We start from the raw sequence: 24,947 nt of genomic DNA, 5'->3' as shown, positions 1-24,947 counted from the left end.
TTTTCCACATAAAATAACTAATAAACGTCCCGTTGGTGCATTTCCTGCCCGCGGGGTCTACCAGCCCGTGGCTCTGCAGGGGCTGAGGCTGCCTAGTCACAGGTTTGTCTTCGCAGGTGGCGGGGGCCACGCAGGGTGAGGATCAGCCCAAGGCGGGAGCCCGTATACCCACCATGCGCGGACTGTCCAGGCGATGTGGCAGCACCCATGGCACGCGGACAGTGGGTAAGGCAGCAGCTGAAGGTTTCCTTTGTCCTTGGTCTTTCAATGCAGGAGTCAGGTTTTCATTTTTATTTCAGTCTAGGGCCTGCTCCAAAGGGTGCTGGCTGAGCGCAGGCCCGAGGGCCAGCCCCTCAGCTGAGTGCAGGGCTGTTCTGGCGGCGCCCTCGTTTCCCCAGCCGCGCCATACACAGGGGAGCCAGCCGCACTTACACTTTCACTGGGCTTGTGCCCCATCTCTGCTGACAGATAGAGGACCCAACCCCACGTTGAGCGTGTGTAAGTGACATACCCCCATCCTTTCTGTTGCAGTGTCCCCACTTCAGCCCCCTTCCCATATACAGGCAGTCCTCCAACTTGCAACACAGTTGGGTCCTGAAAACTGCATCTTGAGTCAAAACGTTGTACCTCAGAACCGATTTTCCCATAAGAAACAATGTTATAAATGGGGGATTGGTTCCTGAATCAAGGGTCAATACCCTGTTTTCACCAATAATAACCCAGAATTTTGTACTCAATCAAACATAGATGAGTAATATACAGCCGCAGTGGGCACTTCCAGTTTCAGTTTTACCTTATAAGCTGGCATGCCGGTTTGTAAGGTGCCAGATAATGCAGCTTTTCTTATAGCTACATTAATGTATTCATATTGTAAATAGCCATCCTACTGATTTGGAAGGACTGCTTTGCTGACTTTGCTGGACTCTTTGAAGGGCTCTTAGTTGGATTTTTTGAAGGGTTTTTGGTTGGAGTCTTGTCAGAAGTCTTGGCTGCAGAGTTTTCTGGAGTTGGGTCTGCTTTCTTCAAGAGTGTCCAAGGAAGTTTGGACAGAGGTTCTCCATGGAAATGGACGACGCAGCGAACTTGTTCACTGGTGTAGCATGGCATCATATCAGATCAAGCATTGTAAAGTATAAACTAACATCAGAAAGTTGAAACAGTGTTAATTTATAAACGTAAATGTGAAACGTTGCAACTCAAAACGTTGTAAGTCGAGGACTGCCTGTACACAGGGCCATCAGCCCACTTACCATAGAGGAGTGAAGTAGATTCATAACTTGGTAGTTAAGAAAGCAAGTATTTGGATTTAGAAGAAGTTTAGTCCAGACTTAGTAGTATCAGCATCAGATCCACTTAAGTTATGGAGTGGAGGAAACCAGGTGGAACAGCAGGGAGGATTCTCATCTTCCGTACTGAGTCACACATTCACTTCCAGGTACAATTCAAGGCGTTGGCTTGGATCTACACCAGTCTGTATAGTTTGACTCTTAAGGGATTGCCACTTCTCCAGATACTACCACAATGCAGAAAGATCTCACAGTGAAGTAGTAAATGGCTCCTAACTGTGCAATCAACTCCCTTGCCTCTTTTTCATAGATTAAACCTTTTATTCATCTCTTTTACATTACTTTTACAAAGGGGAAGAGAAATTTGGATGAACCAATGTTCAACGTGATTTGGGAGCATAGGGGAAATCTTCTTTAAAAGTTATTTATACTAAATATCATGTGTGCACAAAGTGTTACATATATTTAGAGTCATCCAAAAAGATTTGGTAGAAGAGTTTAACTCCTGCTATTTAATAGTATTGGATGGTTAAAAGGCCCTCCAGAAAAGTTATTTTCTGTTAAATTGTGTAGATAGAGTAATCTTTTCAGTAATATATCAATTCCTTACATGCACTGGGTATATTTTTTGACATTAATGAATACAACATGCAACCACATACTTCAGTTTTGTCTTTTAAATTGCAGTGAGGTTAATATAGAACAGCTAGGAGGTATATATCTTGGTGGTAACTAAAGAGCCACAACAACTGTTCATGGCACTCCCGAGTCAGGCAGAGCTGGCTCCCTACTCTATATTGTTTTCCATACGGTGAATTCAAAGGTATATATACTTGGTACATACGGCTAGCAGCTAGAGCTGACTAGTAGCAGAGCTAGCAGGAGCAGGAACAGGGCTCCTAGAACATGGATGACAGTTTTTGATTACCAGTTGATCAGTTAGGTAGAGAGGTTGAGAGAATGGGGTCTCGGTCCTAGCTGCATTACTGACTCACTCCATGGTCTTGGTTACATCACCTTGGGCATCTCCATCAAAAATGGTCAATCTGATACCAAGAATTGTTGCGTTCTGATAGCTGAAGTTACTGGAAACCACGTACAGTTACAGGTGCTCAACAACTTCAGAGCATTATTTTTACATATAAAAACAGGCATCTGAGGTTAGATTTAATATTTCTGCAGATGCCTAAAAGGATGGTTTAAAACGATGGGCTTTAACCAGTCTCATATTCCTTAACTATAACATGAAGACAATACATCTGTCAAGCTCACAGAGTTATTGCATTAATTAATTAAGTTAGTGAAGCCCTCTGAACATGCAGCATAGCACTATTAGTATGAGATTTATCATGGACATTTGGCTTTAAAATATAAAATTTATCATGGAAAATAATCTTGCTGTCCAGCCTTTCCAGTTGCTATTTGTACCCATTTATTTACTCCTTTGTTTATACTGAAGAAAGGCGTGATTGTCAAAATCCAGCTGGAAATGTATTTGATGTCTTTAAGAAAATAATTTCACACTTTAAAATGTGGATCACAGATATGTCAGTGTTAATCACCACCTAGCTGACTCACCTTTGTTTTAGGATTTCCAGTGGTACCTGTTCTTCTCTCACAAAACAGAGAGATTGCTTCTATCTCCTGGCCTGCTTTGAGTTGCTCCCTTTTTGGCTGCATCTGCAGCGATTAGTCTAGGAAAAAATGATCCCAAAGAAGAGAGAGGTAGGAGTTTTCCCAGAGCTGTACTTCATAACAAAACACCATTGCTCTTTAATAAATAAGGAACTAGAGCTTTTTGATCTCATTTGTTACACTGCACAACCTGTAGAGCTAGAATCCTGATGCATATTTGGCATGTTATATTAATAGAGCTGTACCACTAGCTTACTGTTACTATGGGGGTGTAGAGAGATCTGATGATTCAGAAGGGGTTTTACTACTATGATACGTTACTCTTGGAAATAATAAACACCGCCATTGCTCAAATGTTACTATCATCATGTCTCAGCATGTTCTTGCATCCAGAAACATAATGTTACACTGTTTTCTTCATTGACTTGCCTTTGTCCAACAAACTGAGAATTTAACGTGTTCCGTTATTCAATATTTCCTTTGCCAAATTTGTAAGAGTCAACTCCCGTGATCTGTGAAGCAGCCTAGTCTCACATCTTCCGGCCTGGATCTGTAAAGGTGGTGATGACTGACTGGTGACTAGACATGGGTTCTAGCTTCTTAGGAAGTGTTTATAGAGGAAGGCAGGCTGGCAAGTAATCCATTAAAGAAAGAACAGGCTTCACATTTCCAGATACATTTATTTTAAATAATATTCTTTCTTTATAAAGCAGCACTTCAAACACATTCTTCTTACAGCTGTTACGAATAGTGTCTTTGGCATTTTCTTCCTATAACTATCTTATAGAACATCTGGTACAAAAAATGTAGATACAGAAAAATAAGCATATAAACCACAGATTAATCCCAAAAGTATTAAATAACATACCAAAAACTTTATCAAATCTGTTTCATACACTAACGGGACAAAACCTTGTTGTGTATGTGCATAATGTTCTATGTACATGTTTGCAGCTTAGTTAAATTAGTGCTTCAAGGTTATCAAGGAAAATGTACAAAAAAATAGGCGCACAACTGCAATATTACTAGAATTTCTCACTATTTGTGTAGTTTACAATGTATACAATACATTGCATTTAAAAAAACCTTTGCCTGAATATGCAAATCAAATATACTCACTTTTGCCTCTTTGCAAATAAAGTTTGCAGCTAAACAGGATTTGATATAATTACGCAATAAAGTCACTTCAAGATTTCATGAAATTAAGAACTCAATACTATGATTATTCCCTTTATAAAAATACACCTAAAAAACCAAGGGCATCATGCACATCAAAACTTGAAATATTAAAGTCCAACAGCAAAGTGTCACATCCTTTTCAGTTTTTCTGAACACGTCATTCATCCCAAAGCAGCATTATGATGGTGAGCAAGCTCTAAAATAAGATTTTTCTTATTTTGTCTATGTAAGTGTGGTACATATGCAGAGTATGCTCAACTATTAAAAACAAGAGTTCTTGTGTTCAACACTCCTTGTGAGGAGATTCCACTCTGTTTTTGCCCATGTCAGATTCAGGAAATTTTACAGCTGTTTCGTGTATAGTTTTTGGGTGGGCTCTGTAGTGGACGGATAATTTTAGCTTTCTTTAGGCTGTTCCTCTTGTTGTTGCTCGAAGTAAGAGAGTAGGAACGTCCATGCATCATCCTGGCATTAAGACCATTGGCCATAGAGAAAGATTTGAGATGGCTTCTTAAGGCAACAGGGAGAGGCAGCTTGTCAACAAGATGCACAGGTGTACAGGAAACTATGGCACGGCAACAAAGATCTTGCAGACTTAGTACTTAAAGAAAAATTAAAGAAAAAGCACCTTATAACAGCATATTTAACAGCCACACGGTGGCAGCATATACAATATTGTGAATGCACACCAATCTAATGAATCCTCTTGTTTTCTTCCTCCCTACAGTTTTTCCACTCCACCCTGATAGAAAATATTTTGTCAATTATTCTGTAAGGCACAGTTTAAGGCCTATATGTGCAAGGTCTGCAAACAGACTTTTCGTTGGCTCCAGGGCCATATAGAGCACTTACAGGATTGCCTCTCCCATTTATCAAGGTTGATTTACAGTTTTATTTCTCCTTCCCTTCCTCCCCCAGAATGCTTCATAAAACAATAGAAGACCACACACAGTACAAAATCCCAAGAACTAGGCAATTAAAGACTCACTGCTACCATAACTCTTCCCAGAATAGCAAAAAGTACTGTTACTGGAAACTGGCTCCATAGCCAATTCATATATCTCCAATTTATTTTCAGAGTTCAGAGAATTTGGGGTTCAGATTCTGATTTCAAAACATTTTTTTCTTCTTTCAAATGAAAAATATTCTCATCTCAGTACAAAGCAATTAAGGAAAGTGCTACTGTATAAATCAAAATAGGCCGGTACCAGCTAGTAACCTAGTTTTTACTAGGGAATCTACTTAAGTTATATACATTTAAAAAAAAATTAGCGCCAATAATCCCTTTATTTTTTAAACACTTATTATTTTAGTACAATTTCTACTAAAATAACTTATCCAAATATTCCAATTTAAAAAAAACAGCATCTAATAGCAAGTAGTGCAATCAATTTGGCATTCTATTTTAGGGGAAATAGGCTATTTGTACTGTATGGTCCCATTTTCTTCATCTGTTGTGAAGGTTTTAAGGTTTCTACTATAGGCATATTATAGGTTGGTGACCATCCTCCTCAGCAATGCAGCCTTGCACAAGAGTGTCATGAAAATCTACCAGCCTAAGATATCAAGTCTGCTCTTAGAGCACCTTGACTGTGATAAAGGAAAATATGACTTGGACCGAGATAAGGATCAAGTAGAATTTTGCAACACTATAAAAAGCAGCAAACTAATGAGTCCCGAACAAAATAAAACTACCATTTGCTGACAGGCAGCCTAAGAGACATTCACAAAGACAAGACTGTCAATATTTGTCTCTATACTTAGCAAAATCTTTTGCAAGACTGCTGTTTGCATCAGACTAGTGAAACAGCTCAGTATACGTTTCAAGGGAAATATTTCAACACCTCAGAAGAGCAATAAAACACTGTGGCAGACCATGGGTGATGTTATGGTCCTAGCTTATGTGCTCAGGTTTCCTCTTCTAAAATCAACACATAGTTGTCTGTTCCTATGTGTTCCCTCATTTTTATTTGACAATTAGACAAGAAAAGTCAACAAACAAAAAATCTCTTCCAAAAATCTCTTGAGTATCAGACAGGATTGCACTGTGCACGAAGGATGTCTGTGGCTTCTGCTTTGATAAACATCCTCAGTTCATATTCACTTCATAAGGAGGATCTAGCTGATGGTATGAATATTACTTGAGATGGAGTCATATAAACCCATCGCTCAATGAAGTACTCAATAAACAGCCACAAAATAATCCATAAATAGTTTGTCTACTTGCAGACTTTTGAACTGCGTTAGAGAAGTCTTTATAAAGCTTGTCAGTAATACATGTACAGCATCACCACACGAGACCAGTAATATATCAAGGATCAACAAATATCCAAGAACAGATGTTTTTCAAAAGAAGTTTAAAGAAACTCAGCATTAAGCATTAATGGGATAACCTGCCTCCAGGGAAAGTTGCCTCCTAACCCCCAACAGACAGACGTTGATTTATCCCCTGATATATCAGAGTTAATTAAGTATTTACCATGATGGTGCTGGATATTGTTAATTTAATCCCTTTTTGATTGCTGCTAAGCTCTTACCTTCAGGAATATCCTGTGGCAATAAATTCCAAGTGTGTGTGTATGTTCTCAGTATGCTTTCCCTGAAGTGTTCATTATTTTGTTCATGTGTGTCCCTTCTTGAGAGACCTTGGAAAGACTGAGATTTTTTTCTCTTCAGCCTGCTTCACTAACAGTATTTGCCATTTAAGGACCAGCACGCTAATAAGATCAGCAAGCATGGTAATTTAATTATATATTTTAAACAAAAAATAAATTAATTAATATTTAAAGTTTTAAACCATGCACCTTAATGTTTCAGAAGTTGAGTCTGATCATTCTGAATGATAAACAAAAATCAATAAATACTTATTTTGCCTACCCTTGTTTGGCCTCCAGAGCCGGTCCATCCCATGTCTCATTAGCACAATCCTTGCCAGTTCAGTAAAAGACTCTGTAATGTTAAAGTTACAGAGTGGGCTGACTTCAAAAAAAGTTATGCCTATTCTCTCAGCATAGGTTTGTGCTTGTTCAGTAGAGACTTGACGCTTGAAGGCTAAATGAAGGCGATTTCCAACCAGGATTTTAGGTACACCAGGAGCATGCTGAGTAAAGAGAAGCAAGACAGAGATTAGTGTTCAGACCCTTTTCTCTCCCTGAGAGACTGTAAGATGCTAACACAAATGCTCTGTACATGAAATGTGGCATTTGCTAGAGTCAAGAAGGTGACTGACATGATAGCAAGGGAAGCATCTTTATATTAAGAAGAGTTTGGGTCAGAATCAGAGGTAAAGGGGCTGTGCTTCGGTTCACTGAAAACCACGTGGCTGTTATTTTTTCTCCTGTCCTTATAACGCTTCTATTCCAAAGTTTTCTTTCAGAATAAAAACATTCTCAAAAGTAAAGTTAGGTTTAAGGAAACAGTTTTACATTAAATACTGAATGTTCATGGCTAAGTTATAAGGCAGAATTATATCTTCACATAGACTGACTAAATATTATTACTACAATAATAAAATTTGTAATCCTTGTACAGGCCTTCCTGGTCCCCAGAGAATCCACATTATGACAGGAACCATTTCCATGCAATTTAACAGTTTTTCTACTTTACAGAAATAAACATTTGCATTCCAAATTCTAATATAAAAATCAGTTTAAAGACCTTTAGACTGAAGGCACTATAGAAGTGCTAAGGGTTTCACTAATGGTGAGGTCAGGCCCACGGTCCCCATACGAGGAGGATAAGTATTACTTTTTCATAGGAAACAAGCACAGTGATTTCCCCAGGTAACACAGCAAGCCTTTGGCAAACTTCAGTAAAAGCAGGCCCGGTACTTGGAATCTTAACCACTCTGTGCCTTTTCTTTCGGTACCAAACTACCGGGTACTTTGCTGTTTTGTTCCCAGACTTTTAAAAAGTTATAAAACAGAAGCATGATGGGACCCTTGGATTTCTCTGTAATGAATAATGCCTGCAAGCATACAGCGTTAACTAGTAATTGGAGAATATGACAAATATATACCAACTGCTAAGTAAGTGATACTCTAAAATATGCCTTACCTCATCTATCTCTTTTATCCATCGATCAATACCATCAAATGACCAACGATTTGTAATGTCGTATACTAGTATCACCCCCTATGTGAAAAAATATTAAAATGTATTTTAACATTAAAGAGGTATAATATAGAGAAAACCATCTTATTAATCCTTGTTAGGCCTGCTCGTATTTCCTTCCCATAAATTCTGTGTGTTTTGTATCCAGGAACATGACTGCATTCAAATTCATATCAGACAGTGAACTAGACAAACCAGTATCATAGTTATTTAGCAACTTTGCATTCATTCAGCCATCCACTGGCAACTCTGTAGTGTAAAGGTAACAAGAAGCTTACCTGAGCACCTCTTGAGTAGGAACGAAATATGGTACAGAATCTCCCTTGCCCCGATGTATCCCTAAACAAGAAAAATTATGGGCATATATAAGAAATTGACTCACTTTTCTTAAGATTGGACTGGTATACATAGGAATTGACAAACTAATTGGTTAGCATTGCTTGCCCTCCCATCAACCAGATAACAGCAGCAACCCATACATGGGTTCTTAAGCTCGTTGGCCATTGTATAAAAGAATGATTCCAAATAAATATTAAACTTGCAGCTACAAGGTTCTTCTTTCTAAATAAAAACAGTAGGAGACAAACTTCCAAAAGTCTTCTAAATACAACTGAATAAAGAAAGTGTCTCACTTTCTTCTACAGGACCATGAAAGAGAGATCCACCTGTGGCTTTTCTCTCAAGGAAACTTGATAGGGAGTTGTAAGAGTGGCCTGTATGTACTAAAAGATGTTGTACAAGGGATGGCAACAAGTTAAACCCCCCCACAAGTAGTCATAATGTATCAAGTATTTTTCACCACCAAGTTCATTTTAACAAGTGTCTGATCCAAAATATTTTGGAAGAAGCCATAACAGTAAAAGAAGTGAAAAAACTTTAAAGTAGTTACGACTTAAAAGTCTTGCTTTAACTAACATATGAGAACTACAGGCATTTGTACACATGCTTGCGCCACAGCGCTGGGTTCTCTTAAAAACGCCCAGTGCTGCAATGTATAAACAGCGAAATGCGCATCAGCGCTGAGAAAATGGTGGAAGCACACTTTTGAATTAAAACACAAAGGTGTTATAATTCAAAAGCATGTAGCCACCATTTTCTCAGTGCTGGCGCATCTTTTGCCATTTATACAAATGCGTGTGCTACAGGACTGGGCACGTCAGCTCATGGAGCAGATTTGATTGAGTCTCCTCAGATGCGCCAGATATCCGGTGTGTTGGAGCAGATAAATGTATGTGTATAAATGCCCTAAGTTCCTTATATGCTGCTAAAAAGTGCCACCAAAATACATTCTGGAATGAAGGTGCAAATCTAAATATAAATCAAGACCAACCTGAGCCATTTCTGCAAAATGGTATATTATAACAATAATTTTTAGCTCCAATTCTCCAAACCCTCTAAACTCAGGTTGGATGTAACAGAGAGGTGAAGGCACAAACTCCTGAATTCATACTACTCCCCCTTCCCATACCCTACAACTTTCCTTTATGCTGGCTATACAAGAAGAAAAAGGCTACATCTGCAAGATAATACAGGCTGAGAGGATGGATAATAAGCAGCAAGATTCTACCTTAAAAGGTTCCCTAGTTTGGTCTTCGTTTTAATACTGTGACTCCTTAGTTAACTCTCCTGTTATCATTAATATATAATCTATCTATCTAGATTACTGTAACATCCAGCTAAGATACTTCTATGACCACTGTACCAGAGTAGCTCAAATTTTTCTGCATTTATCCTCGCAAAACCCCAGGACATTGGGAAGTGCTACTAGCCCAGGTTTTAGAGATGGAGAACTGAGGCAGAGAGAAATTAAGTGACTCTCTCAAGGTCATGAATGACATGTATTGTGGAAATGGGAAACCAAGGTTCAGTATTCAAATCCTGATCTACTGTATTTAACTATTAAGCTACTCTTCCTCTCTTTGCTAGGCACATTCAAGATGCAGGAAACAATTCCTGCCCTGGAGAGTTACAGCCCTCTGAAAAATATTGTTCAACAAGCCAAAGAGAAAGGAATGATGGGATGAACTCACCAGAGCTGTAGTTTTATTCGACGGCCATCTAGAAGTATTGTTGTCGTCTTATAATCAATACCTGGGGGAAAATGTTTAAGTCAAATCTCAGATAAACTGCATGATGTATATAGTATGCCAAGATCTCTCTCTCCACGCCTAAAACAAAAAGTTGGCAGGAGGGAAAATACATATCATTAGTGGAATATATGTATGAAGTATTTTCACTGGATTTGCCGTTAAAGGCCCCTCATGCTACACAAGTATCTTCATTCAAGAGCAGACTTTCTAGTCTTTTCCTTAGGGTCTGGAAGGAACCTCAAGGGCCATTTCCTTCAACCCAAAGAAGTGCTATCTATCCTGTTCATAATCAGTAAATATCCTCACTTCCACAGAGCAGTGAAAACCTGTGCAAAAGATTCATCCTTTTTGAGAAAAGGACAAGAGTGGAATTATCCTCTCTCTCCTTCCATGCCCAGGCTTTCCTTCCACCTTACCCTCCTATTTACCTGCATATGCTGCTCTACAAAATGTTCTTCCTTTTCTGCTATCTTGGAGAAACTGCCTCGCTTATTTCTCCCCTGGAAATTAGTGTCCCATTGATGCCAAAGGATGATGGCAATTGTGCTGAGACTGCATACAGGAGGTGTGAAATTGTTGTGATGGTGGTATGTACGATACAAACACCAGTCCACTGTTTACTGGACCAAATCTATCAACTCATTCGGTAAGAATGACACATGCTGTCAAACTTCAATGTTCATTACTAGCTTGAAACCAAGTTGTTTGAGTGAAATCTGACTACATAAATACTACATACATACTACCTTGGACCCAGCTTTACTGTTTTCCAGGGTGGGGAGAGAGAGAGAGAAGCACAAAATGTGCCATCTTTCAATACATAGATAAAAGCTAGTCAAACTAGTTAGTTATATGATGGTGGATTTTTGTATTACCACTGACAATGAGGCTCACACCATTGGTTTACAACACTGGGCTTAAGTACTATATCCATAAATGGCCTAACATATTAAAAAAAAGACAGATATTAAATACAATAGATTTTCAAATTCAGTTTTATGTAATATTATGTAATATCTGAAGACTGAACCAAAGATTTATTATTCACTAATTTCTCACAATATAAATTTACGACCCCTAATTTTTGAACTAGGAGTTAGTAAGTTTAAGAATTAACAATAGAAAGTTATTTTTCACACAGAACGTATTTAGAGTATGGAACTCATTGCCACCAGATGTGATAGAAGCTGACAGTTTAGCCAGGCTCAAGAAGGGATTGGACAAATTCCTGGAGGACAGAGGTATCAGTAGCTATTGAGCACGTGGGAGCCTCTGAATCAGAACTTCCTAGACCAGGGGTTGGTTGGTCAGCTGGGGGTACGGGTACCCCCAGGGGTATTTGGAAAGGGGCTAGGGGGTACATGCTGGCAGGCGGGGACGGAGAGCCGCCACCCACCACCCCGCCTCACGGCCTCCCAGGAGCAGGGCGGGGGCAAGGGCAGAGGCTCTCCTCCTCAGGCTGCATAGGTGCCAACTAGTTGGCCAGACGCAGCGGGGTGGGGAGCTATCATGCAGCAGCCACTGCTGCCATACGCCACCCTGTGCCACTGTGTGCGAACTCCCCCACCCCACTCCATGTCTGGCCACCCCCCCACTCCAGCAGAAGTGTACAACTGAGTAGTTGGAAGAAATTTCTTGGCAAGCTTTCGGGTGCAGTCACCCTTCTTCAGGCATGGAGAGACTCCCTATGCCTACTCAGTCCGTCTAATAAAAGATATCACATCTACTCAAAGAACCTTGCCTGCAAATGGAAAGAACTGCATTTTAGTTGCAAGCTGGTGGCATAGTCCCACTAAGCAAGTGCCACTGCACTTCAGACAATATGCCTCCAGGATTGGCCTTCCTTCTAGAGACACAAATGAAGAGTCAGCAATTTCAGATTTATCTTTATAGATTCACTAAATCAGGATGCTCATAATTAAACCCCAGTGTTTAAGTAAAACAGATTGTTAGGAGACTAGCATCAGATTTAGCCAATACTGTCTACAATTTTCTCTTACACACCAAATCACAACAGTGATATCAGAGAAACTTAGCAGTTACCAAGTTTATTTTCTAGGTATACAATTAACTGGGCAGGGACATAAGCAACAAACATAACCTCCACAGACTGGGGGATCTGCAGCTGTTATCAGTCTATAAGCCTTAAACACACACTGCTTAAAGTGTTGTAATGCATTGTCATTAGGAGTCATTGATGCAAAGGCTACACCCAAACAGCTGTTAAGAGAAGTGAAGAAATCCGTTCCCTCTACCTTTGTCCTAGGCCTAAACCTTTGGGACACTTATATTTACAAAACAAATGCAATAAAGGACAGTTGATGCCCAGATTCACAAACTAGGGCCTCTCAGGTTTTTTATTTGGAATAAAAAAAACCTTAAAAGTTAAATTACCAGCCAGAAATGACTGCAGGAGCAGTCAGTTTATGTCTGACAGCCTGTGCAAATTCCTGGAGAGAAGCAGAGGGACAGAGCTACTTCCCCAGTAGGTTGCTTGTGTGCCATTTGTCTTGTGTGCATGTAATAGATGTATGCGGCAATAAATGGGAATCTTGTGTAACTTGCTTTTCACACAGGCACAGTCAATGTCTGCTTTGTGTCTACACAACAGTTCCTTGCTATGACAATGAAGCTAGCAGATGGTACCGTGTTTTTATTGTTGTTGGAATTAGTCATTTCTGCTCAGAGCAAGCTACGTCATAAGCATGTTGGCATGATTTGCAGTCTTAGAAAAGATAGGATGCCCACTAATCCTTTTAAATCGTGTGTGTTCCTTCCACAAACATGAAAGCAAGTGTTCAGTTTGATGGGTCCACTTCAAAACAGCTTTGAAAGTGGAGTGAAGCAAAGATGTGTTCTTGCCTCTGTGCTCCTTGGAATCTTCTTCTCAGTACTTCTGAATTGCACGATTAAAGATATGGAAGGTGGAATGTATGTTCACGCAAGATCGGATGGGAAATTCTTCAACCGGTCATGACTCAAGGTAAAGGCTAAAGTTAGAAAGGTGCTTATCAGGGAGCTTCTATTTGCTGATGATGCTGCCCTTACAGCCCATGGCAAAGACCTACTACAAGAACTCATGGATCCCCTTTCAGAGCAAATGCCTGGCAAACTCTTATCAGAATAAAGAAAACTGTTGTACTAGGACAGGGAGTTCCATAAGATCCATCAATCACCCTTAATGAGAACCAGCTAGAAGTAGTCCAAAAGTTCAGCTACTTAGGTTCTACAGTGACCACCAACCTCTCACTGGATGAAGAACTTAATATTTGCATTGAAAATGCAGCCACCACCTTCAGCAAAGTAACTAGAAGAGCATGGAACAACCCAAACCTTACCATCACGACCAAAATGCTAGTGTACAAAGCTTGCATACTCAGCACAGACAACCTATGCACATCAAGAGAGAAGGTTAAACAGCTTCCACGTGCACTGTTTATGCCGCATACTCAACATCAAATAACAAAATAAAGTTACCAATGCAGAGGTTCTTTAAGACGCAAATTTACCAAGTGTGACACTTCGACTCAGACAGAGACGACTGCACTGGCTAGGCCATCTGAGTAGATTGGAAGAGGGACATATACCTAAGGACATGCTATACAGTGAATTATCAGAGAGAACAAGAACCGGATGTCTTGAGCTTCACTATAAAGATGCATGCAAGCAAGTTATGAAGGCATTTGGAACTGATCCTGGCCAATGGGAAACCTTGGCAAGCAATCGGAATGAGTGGCATCGTTATCTCCACCAGGGTATTCTAGTCCATGAAAAGAATCAGCTCTAACAGCTTGAAGAGAAAAGAGTCCATAGGAGGCAAGCAGCTCTCAAACCACCCAACTGCGACATATATTTGCAACCACTGCTACAGGTTATGCAAATCGCAGATTGGACTCATCTCATGGGACATTACAAACCATCTACATCATCAGCTGCAATTTCCACTGTCTCTTACAGACCAAAGGATGCCATACAGAATTAGTAATTTCAGCTCAGCAAAAGCTACGTCATAATCATGTTGGCACGGTGGTCTATGCCAACCATGAACTATTTTGGCAATCTTCCAGCTGCCTTCCCATACTGCTTTGCACCCTACCCTTACGTGTGGCTCTGTTTACCTGTGTAGCCTCTACTGCTTTGAAGTGATAGTTACTCAATGTTACCTCCCTGTTGAAATGCTGGCATACTGCTAGGTCGTGTTCGTGTTCATCTACAATAACGCTCCATGAATCAGCCCACCTAGTCACACATCCCTTGCATCAGCACACCACCTCTTCATAGTTCCAACTGAATCTAAAGCTCTTTCAGGTGAGGCAAAGGTACAGGAATGCCTGGGCTCCAGGCACGGAGGCAAACAATTGTGAGGGAATCATTGTGGCAAAGCAGGATCTCAGCCATGCAGTGCTGTGTCAAAACAAGGGCTATAAAGATAACTTACCAGTAGACAAAGCATTAAAAAACAGACCTAGCCATATTATGAGTTGGGCAAGATTTAGGCACAAGACATTATCAAACCACAGTCCTTCTCAGACATGACCAACACACAAAAGGAAGCTAAGAATCGCACAACTGAAAACCCTTGCATGGAGATGTGACTGACAGCCAGTAGTTCTTTAATAAAACCAAAGCCAAACCCTCTTGCTCAGTGCATGGACTCTCCTACCCACCTACTGTGCTGTCCATTCCCATGTGCCAACCACACCAGATTTAGAAAAAGAGAAAACGCATAGACATGCTTAGTTGGAATCAAGGAATTCCATGTTCCAGTTAGGAGGTATTTAGCAATTTTTGGTCAAGAAAACAACTAATCCAGTTCATCAGTGTAAGGTTATTATGAAAACTAATCTGAGCAAAGCTTTTCAGTCTCAAAATGGCATTTTATATCAATAGAAATGCACTGAAAGATACATTGCTGCAATAAGCAAACTCAGGGTAAGAAACATTAACAAAGCTCTCTCAAGACACAGACTGAAACTGTATATGCATCTATTTCACAGCAAAGCTGCACTCATGGCACAAATTTTGATCAAGTCTACAGAGACTAGCACTGTGATGGTATTTTAGATACTAAAGTGCTCTATCAAGATGCTAATAATGCAAGGCAGGGCTACCGACAGCTATCTCACCATTTTCTTCGAGCCATGGGCAATGTCACAAGATACCACTCTGATAAATAAGAGCAGCCTTTATCTTGCTGGATTCATCTTTGCTTTTGTCACCAGGTAGTTCTTTGGTAGTTTAAATCACATGGACCAGGACACTCCCTCTAGTGCTAGTACTGACTACAGAATTGCTGCCCGCACAGCTCCTGCAGTTCCCATTCCAGCCTGTAAGGGGAAATGCTGCACAATGAAACGGTAATCCCACATGCCTCTTCCAGCAAAGACAGACAACCAATGAACAATAACTGCTTTCACTACTCTCTTCTTCCAGACTCAGCATCTGAGGTATCCAGGTGCTAAATGACACTGACATGGACCATTACCCGACATCTGGCAAACTTGAAAATGAAGGGGAAAAAAGGAAACATTCAGCAGTACTGTGGAAGCCTTGGAGAAAAGAGGGAGGGCACTTCAGGAGTGGAAGGTGCTTCTTAGGATGAGAAGAGTGGAAGAAAAAGGCTAAGAGAGGTCAGTTCCTCTGCAGAGAAAGGAACTGGCGGAGAAAAGGCATGGTGTTACCAGGGAGTTATCAGAAAGAGGTCTTGCAGTGGTGGAGTGGAGCTGTAGCATGATCCAGAGATTAAGAAATGCACAGGGAGATGCACTGCAGCTGATGGAGTTAACTAATGGACACTGTTGTAGGTAAATATTCTCCAAAACTGTACTTGCTTTTTTACTGGCTCCCCCTTTGGGTACTTTGTTGCTTCCATGAAAGCTTCAAGGTTCACCTGCTCCAATTCTAGACTCTAGAGAACTCTTATTGGGAGAAACCACTTGCCAGCAAGATCCCCTACCACAGCTTCTTTCAAAAGGGCAGCATAAACATATGAGCCTTTGATCCCTTCTGCTCAGATGTGGATGGCTGAAATGGGGTGGCACCAACCCAAGCTTTCCTCTTGGTGACCATTTGGGAAGGTGAATGACAGCAACTAAGCTTTTCTGCAGAGAGCCAGAAGTTTCAGTTCCCTAGGTCTTCATATCTTCTATCTTTTAATTCCAGTCATATCTGTTTGCACTTCAGGGGTGAAAAAATTAAGTTACAATCTTTTTTTTTCTTTCTTTTTTTAAATCTTCACCCATTAGCCAAAGCATTCCTAAGCCATGAAAGCCCATCCTCCACTGTTTTAAAATTCTGAAAGATCTGCATGGCCTATGTAACAAACCCATCATGTCAGTGGAACCCAGTATACTTTGCAGTCCTGAAACTTCAGCAGCTTCAGAAGTGTATGCAGGAAGCAAAGCCTATAAAACAGACCCTCCTCCCCACACTTACTGGGAAGAGCCCTGTGCAACTACTGCTGTAAAAATCACAGTGAAATCACATCCACTATTAAATATCAAATTCACGAAGAGATCCACAAAACTGTTAGCATTGACTTACCTCCCACTATGGGAAAAGAAAAGAGAAAAAAATTCTGAAGATCTTTGAACCATTATGTTTTAGACACACCCATATAAATGCTAGGAAACACTCTGTGGCTGTTAGCCACACCTTGAAGCACAGTGGAGAAGTATCTCTTTTGATTTACAAATTGAAACCTGGCACAGGGAGCAAAGCGTACAAGTTGCTCCAAAGCAACATCGAACCCCACCACAGGGAAAGACATCAGCTCCTGAGGACTGGAGAGCATTACAATACATGGCAACAGTAAGCTTAATAGCAATACACAGCTCCATTACAAGAGCCTCAATGATTGATCCGACATACTGGTTAAGTGATTGCGGGGGCTGAGATTTTTCATACAGCAATATCCAAATGCTTCTCACCCAATAAAGGGAATTCCAGTTTGGCATGTTGCCTCTGCAGCAATCTCTACACAAATCCATGAATCATCTTGAAGTACTACAGCTGTTGCTGGTCCTGCCAGAACTACACCAGCATTTTTCAAACTGAATATGTTCCAAAAAATGCCCCTCCTGAAACAGTTGCTCAGTCATGTTGTCCTCCTTGTCTTCCTTTGGTGCAGCTGAAGTTTCAGAAAGGAAAACCATTTTGCAGTTCCTGCTGCAGCTGTAAATACTGCACCCAGAAGTTCTATGGCAGCTGACCAGATTTCTCATCCTCCACACCCAAGAGCAAGGAAGAAGCAAAAGGTGTGTCGTCCACAGTTACAATACCTTCGGGGCCACTTGAGGAAAGTTGGTGGAGCACACCCCATCAAGGCACAGATCTGTGCAAGTGAAGTCACAATAAAGACTGCTGACTAGAATACAGTGACCCTGTCAAACTATCATTGTTAGAAACACTACATAAGATTATGGTAACTGAAGTTTGAGAAAGATTTTTTTGCCCAGTTTGCTTATCTGGGGGCAATAAAGTTGAACAGAGGTGGCTCCATTTCAGTGGCATAGTATGCAAAATTTGAAATGCATTAGAAGCCTTCAAGATACAGAAGGATCAGGCCCACTGGGGACAAATTTTGAACCTTTGTCATGCTATGTTATTGTGGTTGTCATGCAAAATTCCTCTACTAAAATCAATAGCAGTTTTTGCTTGATTATGAATGATAGAATTAGAGCCACAGTATTTGAGAAAATAAAAACTTCTCTTAGCCTTTATTTGTCACTTCAGAGTCAACCTTACCCTGAGGAAAGCTAGCTAACAGTTGTCTGGAGTTCCATCAAACACCTAGTCAATGAATGTGGGGCCGGATTGTGCTTTAGTGAGAAGTGCTCTCCAGGGACAATGGGACTGTTTAATGGGAGATGCATAGGAACAAAAAAATCCCCCAAAATTTGTTAGGGTACACTTCACATTTGCATCCAAGGTAATGGTGCAGAAGCTGAGAGAAGCCTATTGAGGCCTGATCTACAAAGAGGTATGGGTTTGCCTCCATGTAATTAAGACTGGTTAAACTTACGTTAAATAATTAGTAAAATAATCGGTGTTTCAACTGGCCCAGACACTCCCAAATAGCTATGTTATTGTGGTTGTACTGCAAGTTCTGGAAGCCCAGTTATTAATATTAATATGTGAGCTAGAAGACAAAAGGGGTACTAAGCTATGAACAAGGGAGTCTCTGTCCCAAAGAGTTTACAGTCTAGTTAGATGAAACAGACTTGGGAGGAGGGGGGAAAGCAAGACATCAGCAAAACTAAAAAAGAGTTTGCTTCCAAACATGAAATGAGCTTTATTGTCTTCGTTTTGGGATGGGTTTTTAATGCATTTTGTAGAGAGCGTTATAGGGCAGGGGTGGGGGAGAAGGGAAGGGATTGGAATTTTCAGTGAGGAAGAGAAGGATGGAGAAAGTCTTGGTGGATTAAGGTAGAACTGAAGCAATTCTAAGAGAGTAAGCAGGTCACCCACCCACAAAATGCTAATCAACAGAATAAGAACTAGAGACAGTCTTACATTGCCAGTGTCCAAAGAGTTGGTGAAATTAAGTTAATAAATTAGAATTGTGTCATATCTCCCTATTTTGACAGCAAGGGAAGAGAAAAAGCCTGTGACAACTAATAACAACCCTGGCCTAACTAGATTAGTGTTTGGTGTCTCATCCAAGCACTCACCAAGCTCATCATTACTTATCTTGTCAGATATGATGACGTAACAGCCATGGCTGGAGCCCAACTTTTATTTTTGGGACATTAGGATTAGTCACTGCAAGAGTGGATGTGATCTCTAGAACAAAACTTTCTGCACTGCCTTCCTGTTGCTTTTCTTTTCCCAAACCTGAGATGAAGTTACCCATACGTTATCTATGAAACTATGCATTCTTGATTGTGAAATGACAGCCTGCCAAGGCGGCATTTTAACAGATCACAGTATGCTGGCTTTGTGAGACTGTCTGGGGAAAATAAACTAATGTGCAAATTCAGCTAGTGTATACAAACAGCTGATAAACAGAATCTGAGCTTCTTAGCAATTAGCATTAGCCACTGTGATCTGAAGAATCAAAATGAAAAGGCTTTTGCCATGGATCATCAGGAACAGCATAAAACCATAACAAAGAGACCAACAGATGTGGATTGTGTTGTTGTAGAAATCAAATGCCGTTCCAGAACATTATTCAGTCATTTAGTAAAACAGACTGGCTTCGTCTGACATCAGCTTGAAGGCCTACAATATGAAATTTATTTCTGTAGAGCAGGGAGAAGAAAGAGGCTGCTACATCAAGTAACGTGGTTGGTGTCAAGAGCCTATTAACAGGTGTAGTAAACAAAATATTTTTGTTTTCTCATATATTCTCAGATGTGCAACATCTTCTGTAGAAGGCAAGTATTTTACCTCTGCTGGGATCAATATTGATTTTGTTGCTGTTGCTCTTAAGTATTTGGTGTAATTTATAACTTTAATTAAATTATTTTTAATTTTAATGTAAATTTTTTTAATTGGAACTCGAACTTGGATTTTGTAATATCCATGTTTTGTGGTGTCAATAGCAAAAAGCGTGTTCTTCAACAATAGTACTGTACTGTAGCTGTCAGGGAAATACATTACACAATTATAAATAAGAGACCCATTGATAGACACAATGCAAGCCCACTTAAAGAAGTGCTTACTTTTAAGCCTGTGCTTTGGTATCTTTCTGAACTGAGATCTAGAACTGGATAGTTCTGTTGCCATTTGTTTCATTTACAGGAAAAAATGTATCCCTTTCCTCTTTGTGGAGTTGTTCTTGAACAGATTCCAATCTTGATCAACACCTGTTATTCAACTAGAACTATTCAGCAGATAATTTAGAACATGTTTCACCTAAGCAGTTGTTCGTGAAATCCTAACATTTGAAAATGTACCGTCTGTGGTGCGTAATTATTCAGCTAAACCACACTATCATTTTTACTCCTTGGCTGGGTGGCAAACATTCACACACAAGGGGTGCACACTGGTTGCATTCAAATACCCATTTCATTTATATGCAAATGTTCATTTTCTTGCACAGAAAAGCCTTTCCTCCCCAAACAAACAAAAAATGGCCATTTGCAAGCAGTAAACAAATTGGAGCACATTCAAAATGGCACTGAAAATACCAGCTCTAAAGATCAGTAACAGCTGGAATCATGGGGTACTAAGGGAGATGAGCAAACATGTTCCTCCCTATTAAAGCTTTACTACAGCTGCTGTTGTTTGAAATTATGTTCCATTACAATAATAGTGGTATTTACATTTTTATATGAAGTTGTACATTAGGCAGTATTCAAACTGTGCTTAAGACTGTACTTAAATGAAGTAAAGTATCCTAATTCTACTGCTGTAATAAAGAACCTTTAGAAAAGTTAGGTCATGTTAACCTCTCCAGACATTCTATATGTGACCATAAAGAGTCCAATGTTTTAACGTCATAAGGGGCTGTTCCAATTTACCACCTTTTGAAGGAAAGATTTACCACCTCCATCACTGAAAGCCTCCCTCATGATAGAGACCTCAGAATTGTAACCTAAGGAAAGGGGGAGATGGAACTTTTTTCTCCTTAGAAAAGCTTAGGTTTTCTTAAATCAAGTATACTGTATTAAGACTTCCAGCTGACATGATGTTTCAAATTAGGAAGTTAGACCCTCAGGCTGCTTACAGATGTAAAACAAACAAACCAGCCCTTTGTTTTAAGCACCACATATACCTGCATCGAGCCCAGAAGAGGCAGTTTTAGGACACTTTCTTACTAAATATACTAATAACCAGACCACTTCTAGAAACCAATTTAGTAAGGATAAATTTGTCAAAAACAACTCCACATGAAGTCACCTCACAACAGAGCCCTGTCAGGTAAGGAATACTCTACCACCAATCTGCCAAAGCTTTTTAATGCAATTGCTTAGGTGCATTTACTAGCGTTACCCAACTACCTTCAATAAAGAAACTCTATGCAGAAGGTGGATTAAAAAAAAGAGTTCATCCTTGTTTGGCTCCAGCTTTTATTCATCTAAGGCAGGGGTTGGCAACCTTTTGTCATCACTGGTCCAGGCCTGCTATTCAGCCCTGGTTGTAGGCTGCATATTTCCTCCCCAACCCCATGATCAGCAGATGCTGCCATGAGACTGCAGAACAAGGCAGGCAGTTGGGCCCAGGGACACCTCCTCTGCTGTCCTAGTTGGAGCATGCTGCCAATTCCCCAAGCTGCCAAAGCAGGATCCAGTCCCTTCATAGTCATATCCGGCCAGAGGGCATGGATTACTGACCCCTGATAAGGTCAAGAAGAAAGCTTGAAAACTAGCTTTTGTCTCTAGTGTGTTATGGAATAGAGAAAGATCCCACACAATTTACTGATTCGTCTGATGCACCTGGCTGGGGGAGTATTTGGTTGATTGCACAATTTCACAATGCTTTTACACTTAATTCACACAACACAATTTTATTTTAAAATTCCTTGCTACACATATAACACTGCTTAGCTTTAAGAAATCCTTCCCAAACAATGCTATAAGAATTAGTATTACAAAAACAACTACAATTACAAGTAAAGGCTAAATTGGAAACAATACTATTATTTCTCATGGTATACTTACAATCCTAGATTTCCTAGAAACCAAATCCCAAGATATACTTTCATTCTTTAGTTATGGTTTTAGGGTTGGTCTCAGCAGTGATAGGAACAAGTCCCCTTCCTTCGGTCCCACTCGGGCACTCTGCGGCTTCAGTGTGAATGGGAGTTCTTGTTCACGGAGAGGGTGGTTCAGGTGATCAGTCTGATCTGGCCTACACTTGCGATTCTTCCTTCGGTGTTCTGCAAGTGAGGTTACCTCCAAATTGGGACTGTAGGTTACAGTTATTATTGGGGGAGTTGCCGTCTTGGGCCCCTCCTACCCAAACCTGTCGCTACTCCCAACAGATTCCTTTCCTGGGTCTTCTTTGGGAAATTTTCCACACCACTGCTGTGTAGTGCCAACCCCCTTCCAAAAGTCCCTAGGTTTCGATCTCTCAGAATGTTTGCCCAAGGGTCGCTTTTAGGTTAACTTTGTTAAAGGCCTCTAGAGATAAAATTCAAAAACCAAGACATTCAGTACGTTCGCTGCAAGGCCTCTAAAGATAAAATTCAGAATCAAGATATTCAACACGTAGGCAGAAACAAGCAATGATCCTAGATAAAAAGAAGATGAACCTTGCCTTTTTTCTAAACTGGCTAATGGGTATTTATTACAAAAATTCAAACTATTACATTCAATGACAGCTTTGAATCTTATTTTAAAGTAAGAGACGCGCCCCAGTCTTATTACTGTCAAGGAACCTTCTATGAACAAATTCAGGGAACACATTCTCCATTGTTTCGGAATATCTATTCTATATGATAACGGTTGCATAACTATTTCCTGGCAGCCCTTTCTGCTTTGGCTTACAAGTACAACATTTCCAATTAGCTTAGTATATATCCTGCTCACAAGAATACAAGGCAAACGTGCTACACAGGCAAGAGCCACTTACACTTCATATATCCACGTAGATATTTTACGCATCATTTCTATCCTCTAGAGCCCTTACTAGTTTAAAAAAAGCAAGCAACATGTTACTTTAAAAATATAAAAACTCCCAGGCTACCACACTTTATGATCCCTTAAAGTGAAGGATGAATGAAAACTTGCCCGTAACTAACAGACTCTCCAGAAGCAGTTTGTGAATCAGGCCTCGCAAACAAATACCTTTCATCAGAATTTCTGTAACCCAAAACATCAATTTTTAAAGCTGACAGAAATAAAATGTTTAACTATTTAAATGTAAATCCAGAGGAAAAAAAGGAAGAAAGAAAATTCTCACATAGAAATCAGAGGCTGTTCAATTAACTTGAAAAGGCAGAGTTAAGCCTTGATAAAGCAAAGTGACCTACTAAAATATGAATTCAGTTTAGCCTGCAGAATTCCTTACCTGGAGATAAGAAGGCCAGAAATGTAATGCATGAAGTTACAGAGGTAAACTATTGGTAATTAACTTTCACTTATGGCCTTAAAAAATCTGTATGTAGGCAGGTCCTGCACAGCAGCTGGCACACAGTTGTACAGATTCTGTTCTGTTACATCTCAGTAACTTGCTCACGTTCCCATAACACTCAAACAGTAAGCTGCAGGGATTTTTTTCTTCCCTGCACAAATATTTGTAGCCTTTATCAGGCGGCTATTCACATCTCAATAGACATCTTGTATACACGCCAGTGTTCAATCTTCTGGCATTTCCCCTGTTTCTTCTCTTGAAGCTTTTCATAGCAAACCTGAAAAATTATCATTTAAGTCACTCCTTTTGAACTGCACTACATAGAAGAGGTTTTTACATAAAGGAATGTCATCATTGCCTCAAGTTTAAAAACAGAAAGGGAAAAAAATGTATGGTATCATCATCAATTGATCTGAGCTATTTTGGAGATACTGACAATGAATGGATTTCTTCTGCGTGTCATTTTTTGACAGCATAATAAATGTCAGTTATTTTGAAAACACCACAGACCTTTATGGCTTTAAAAAAAATAGTTGGACCAATGTCAAATAAATTAAAACACCTTTGCTTGGATTTAGGTGGGTCACTGGGGGGGGAAAAAAGAAAGGAATCAAAATACGTATATCATCCATTAAAAAAAACTACAAAAAGACAAGAAAGTTAAAAAAGCAAGAAATTCATTTAGTGACATCTGACCTTGAAAAAAAAATTAAAGAAACCAACATTCTGTCCCTTTCAAGATGAACATAAATCTTTCATTTTTATTCCTAGTTTAATATTTATATTTTATTTTTAAAATTAAGAAATGTCTGATGCTACACCCCATTTATTCACCTTCCTTCCTTCCTTCAATTTTATGTGTGTTCTGCCAGATGCATCCATCTACAATTCTGATTAGCAGCTTTCAGATATATGACATCACCAAGTGAAGTTAACATTGAGAGTGAAAAAAAACAGGTTACCTAGAACCATTTTATCACCTTCTTTGCTCACCTTCCTAACCACCAGTGCCGCCCCACTTTTTTCTTCTCTACATGTCTAGATTCTTTAACAATGGCTTTACTATGTTGCTTAATGTGTGTGGTAAGTAGGGGTGCACCGACAGAGATTTTTGCAGCTGATACCGATAGCCAATTTTTACGGAGGCATATTGACCAATACCAATCTAATTTTTGATACCCAGCCCAGCAGCATGGAGAACGTCCTCCAACTGGTAAGTCTGGTGTGGTGGGAAGGGGAAGGGGAAAGGGAAGAGGCCCCCCCCAAAGGGAAGGAGGCCTGGGCAGGTGCAGCACAGAGTGCAGCTGAGGGTGGCTCCCGCCACCACATGCCACTCAGCTTGGAGCCACTGGTTTGGTGGACTGTCTGGCACTCACCCACTCACCTGGCAGCTCCCGCCGCTTGTCTGTGAAGGTACAGGGGGCACGTACCCTTGGATCTAAACAGGGCAGGCCAGGCTGGGTCTGGGACTGTGCCAAGCTCTTTTTGGCAGGGCGGGGGCTGCACTAGGACAGGACTACAGTGCATTTGTGGCTGCAGCCCCCGCATAGCCCAGCCTGCCCCACGCAGATCCAGGGGTACTCCCCCCACCCTCCAGGACAAGCAGCGGGAGCCACTAGATGAG

General features: G+C 40.3%; 1 protein-coding gene and 1 long non-coding RNA gene across 2 annotated transcripts in view; one reads left to right on the top strand and one right to left on the bottom strand.

Annotated features, from left to right (window-relative positions):
• The first annotated feature begins 8 nt into the window (after positions 1–8).
• LOC149858856 (uncharacterized) overlaps positions 9–24,947 on the top strand; it is a 32,678-nt gene continuing 7,739 nt past the window's right edge. Inside the window, exon 1 of the long non-coding RNA XR_016443740.1 lies at positions 9–225. This is a non-coding gene — a long non-coding RNA (uncharacterized LOC149858856). The remainder of the gene's footprint in view (positions 226–24,947) is intronic.
• The window catches only part of RAB40B (RAB40B, member RAS oncogene family), a 43,146-nt gene continuing 21,770 nt past the window's right edge, over positions 3,572–24,947 (bottom strand). The window contains exons 2-6 of the mRNA XM_090059169.1: positions 10,244–10,304; positions 8,492–8,552; positions 8,157–8,234; positions 6,978–7,200; positions 3,572–4,701 (exon numbers count right to left, since the gene is read on the bottom strand). Coding sequence (XP_089915295.1) covers positions 4,433–4,701; positions 6,978–7,200; positions 8,157–8,234; positions 8,492–8,552; positions 10,244–10,304 — 692 coding nt within the window. The 3' untranslated portion in view covers positions 3,572–4,432. The remainder of the gene's footprint in view (positions 4,702–6,977; positions 7,201–8,156; positions 8,235–8,491; positions 8,553–10,243; positions 10,305–24,947) is intronic.

This window comes from Crocodylus siamensis, chromosome 8, assembly GCF_052110815.1.
Source record: "Crocodylus siamensis isolate JL-2025a chromosome 8, ASM5211081v1, whole genome shotgun sequence".
NCBI lineage: Eukaryota > Metazoa > Chordata > Crocodylia > Crocodylidae > Crocodylus > Crocodylus siamensis.
This window is presented reverse-complemented; position numbering and strand designations above follow the sequence as displayed.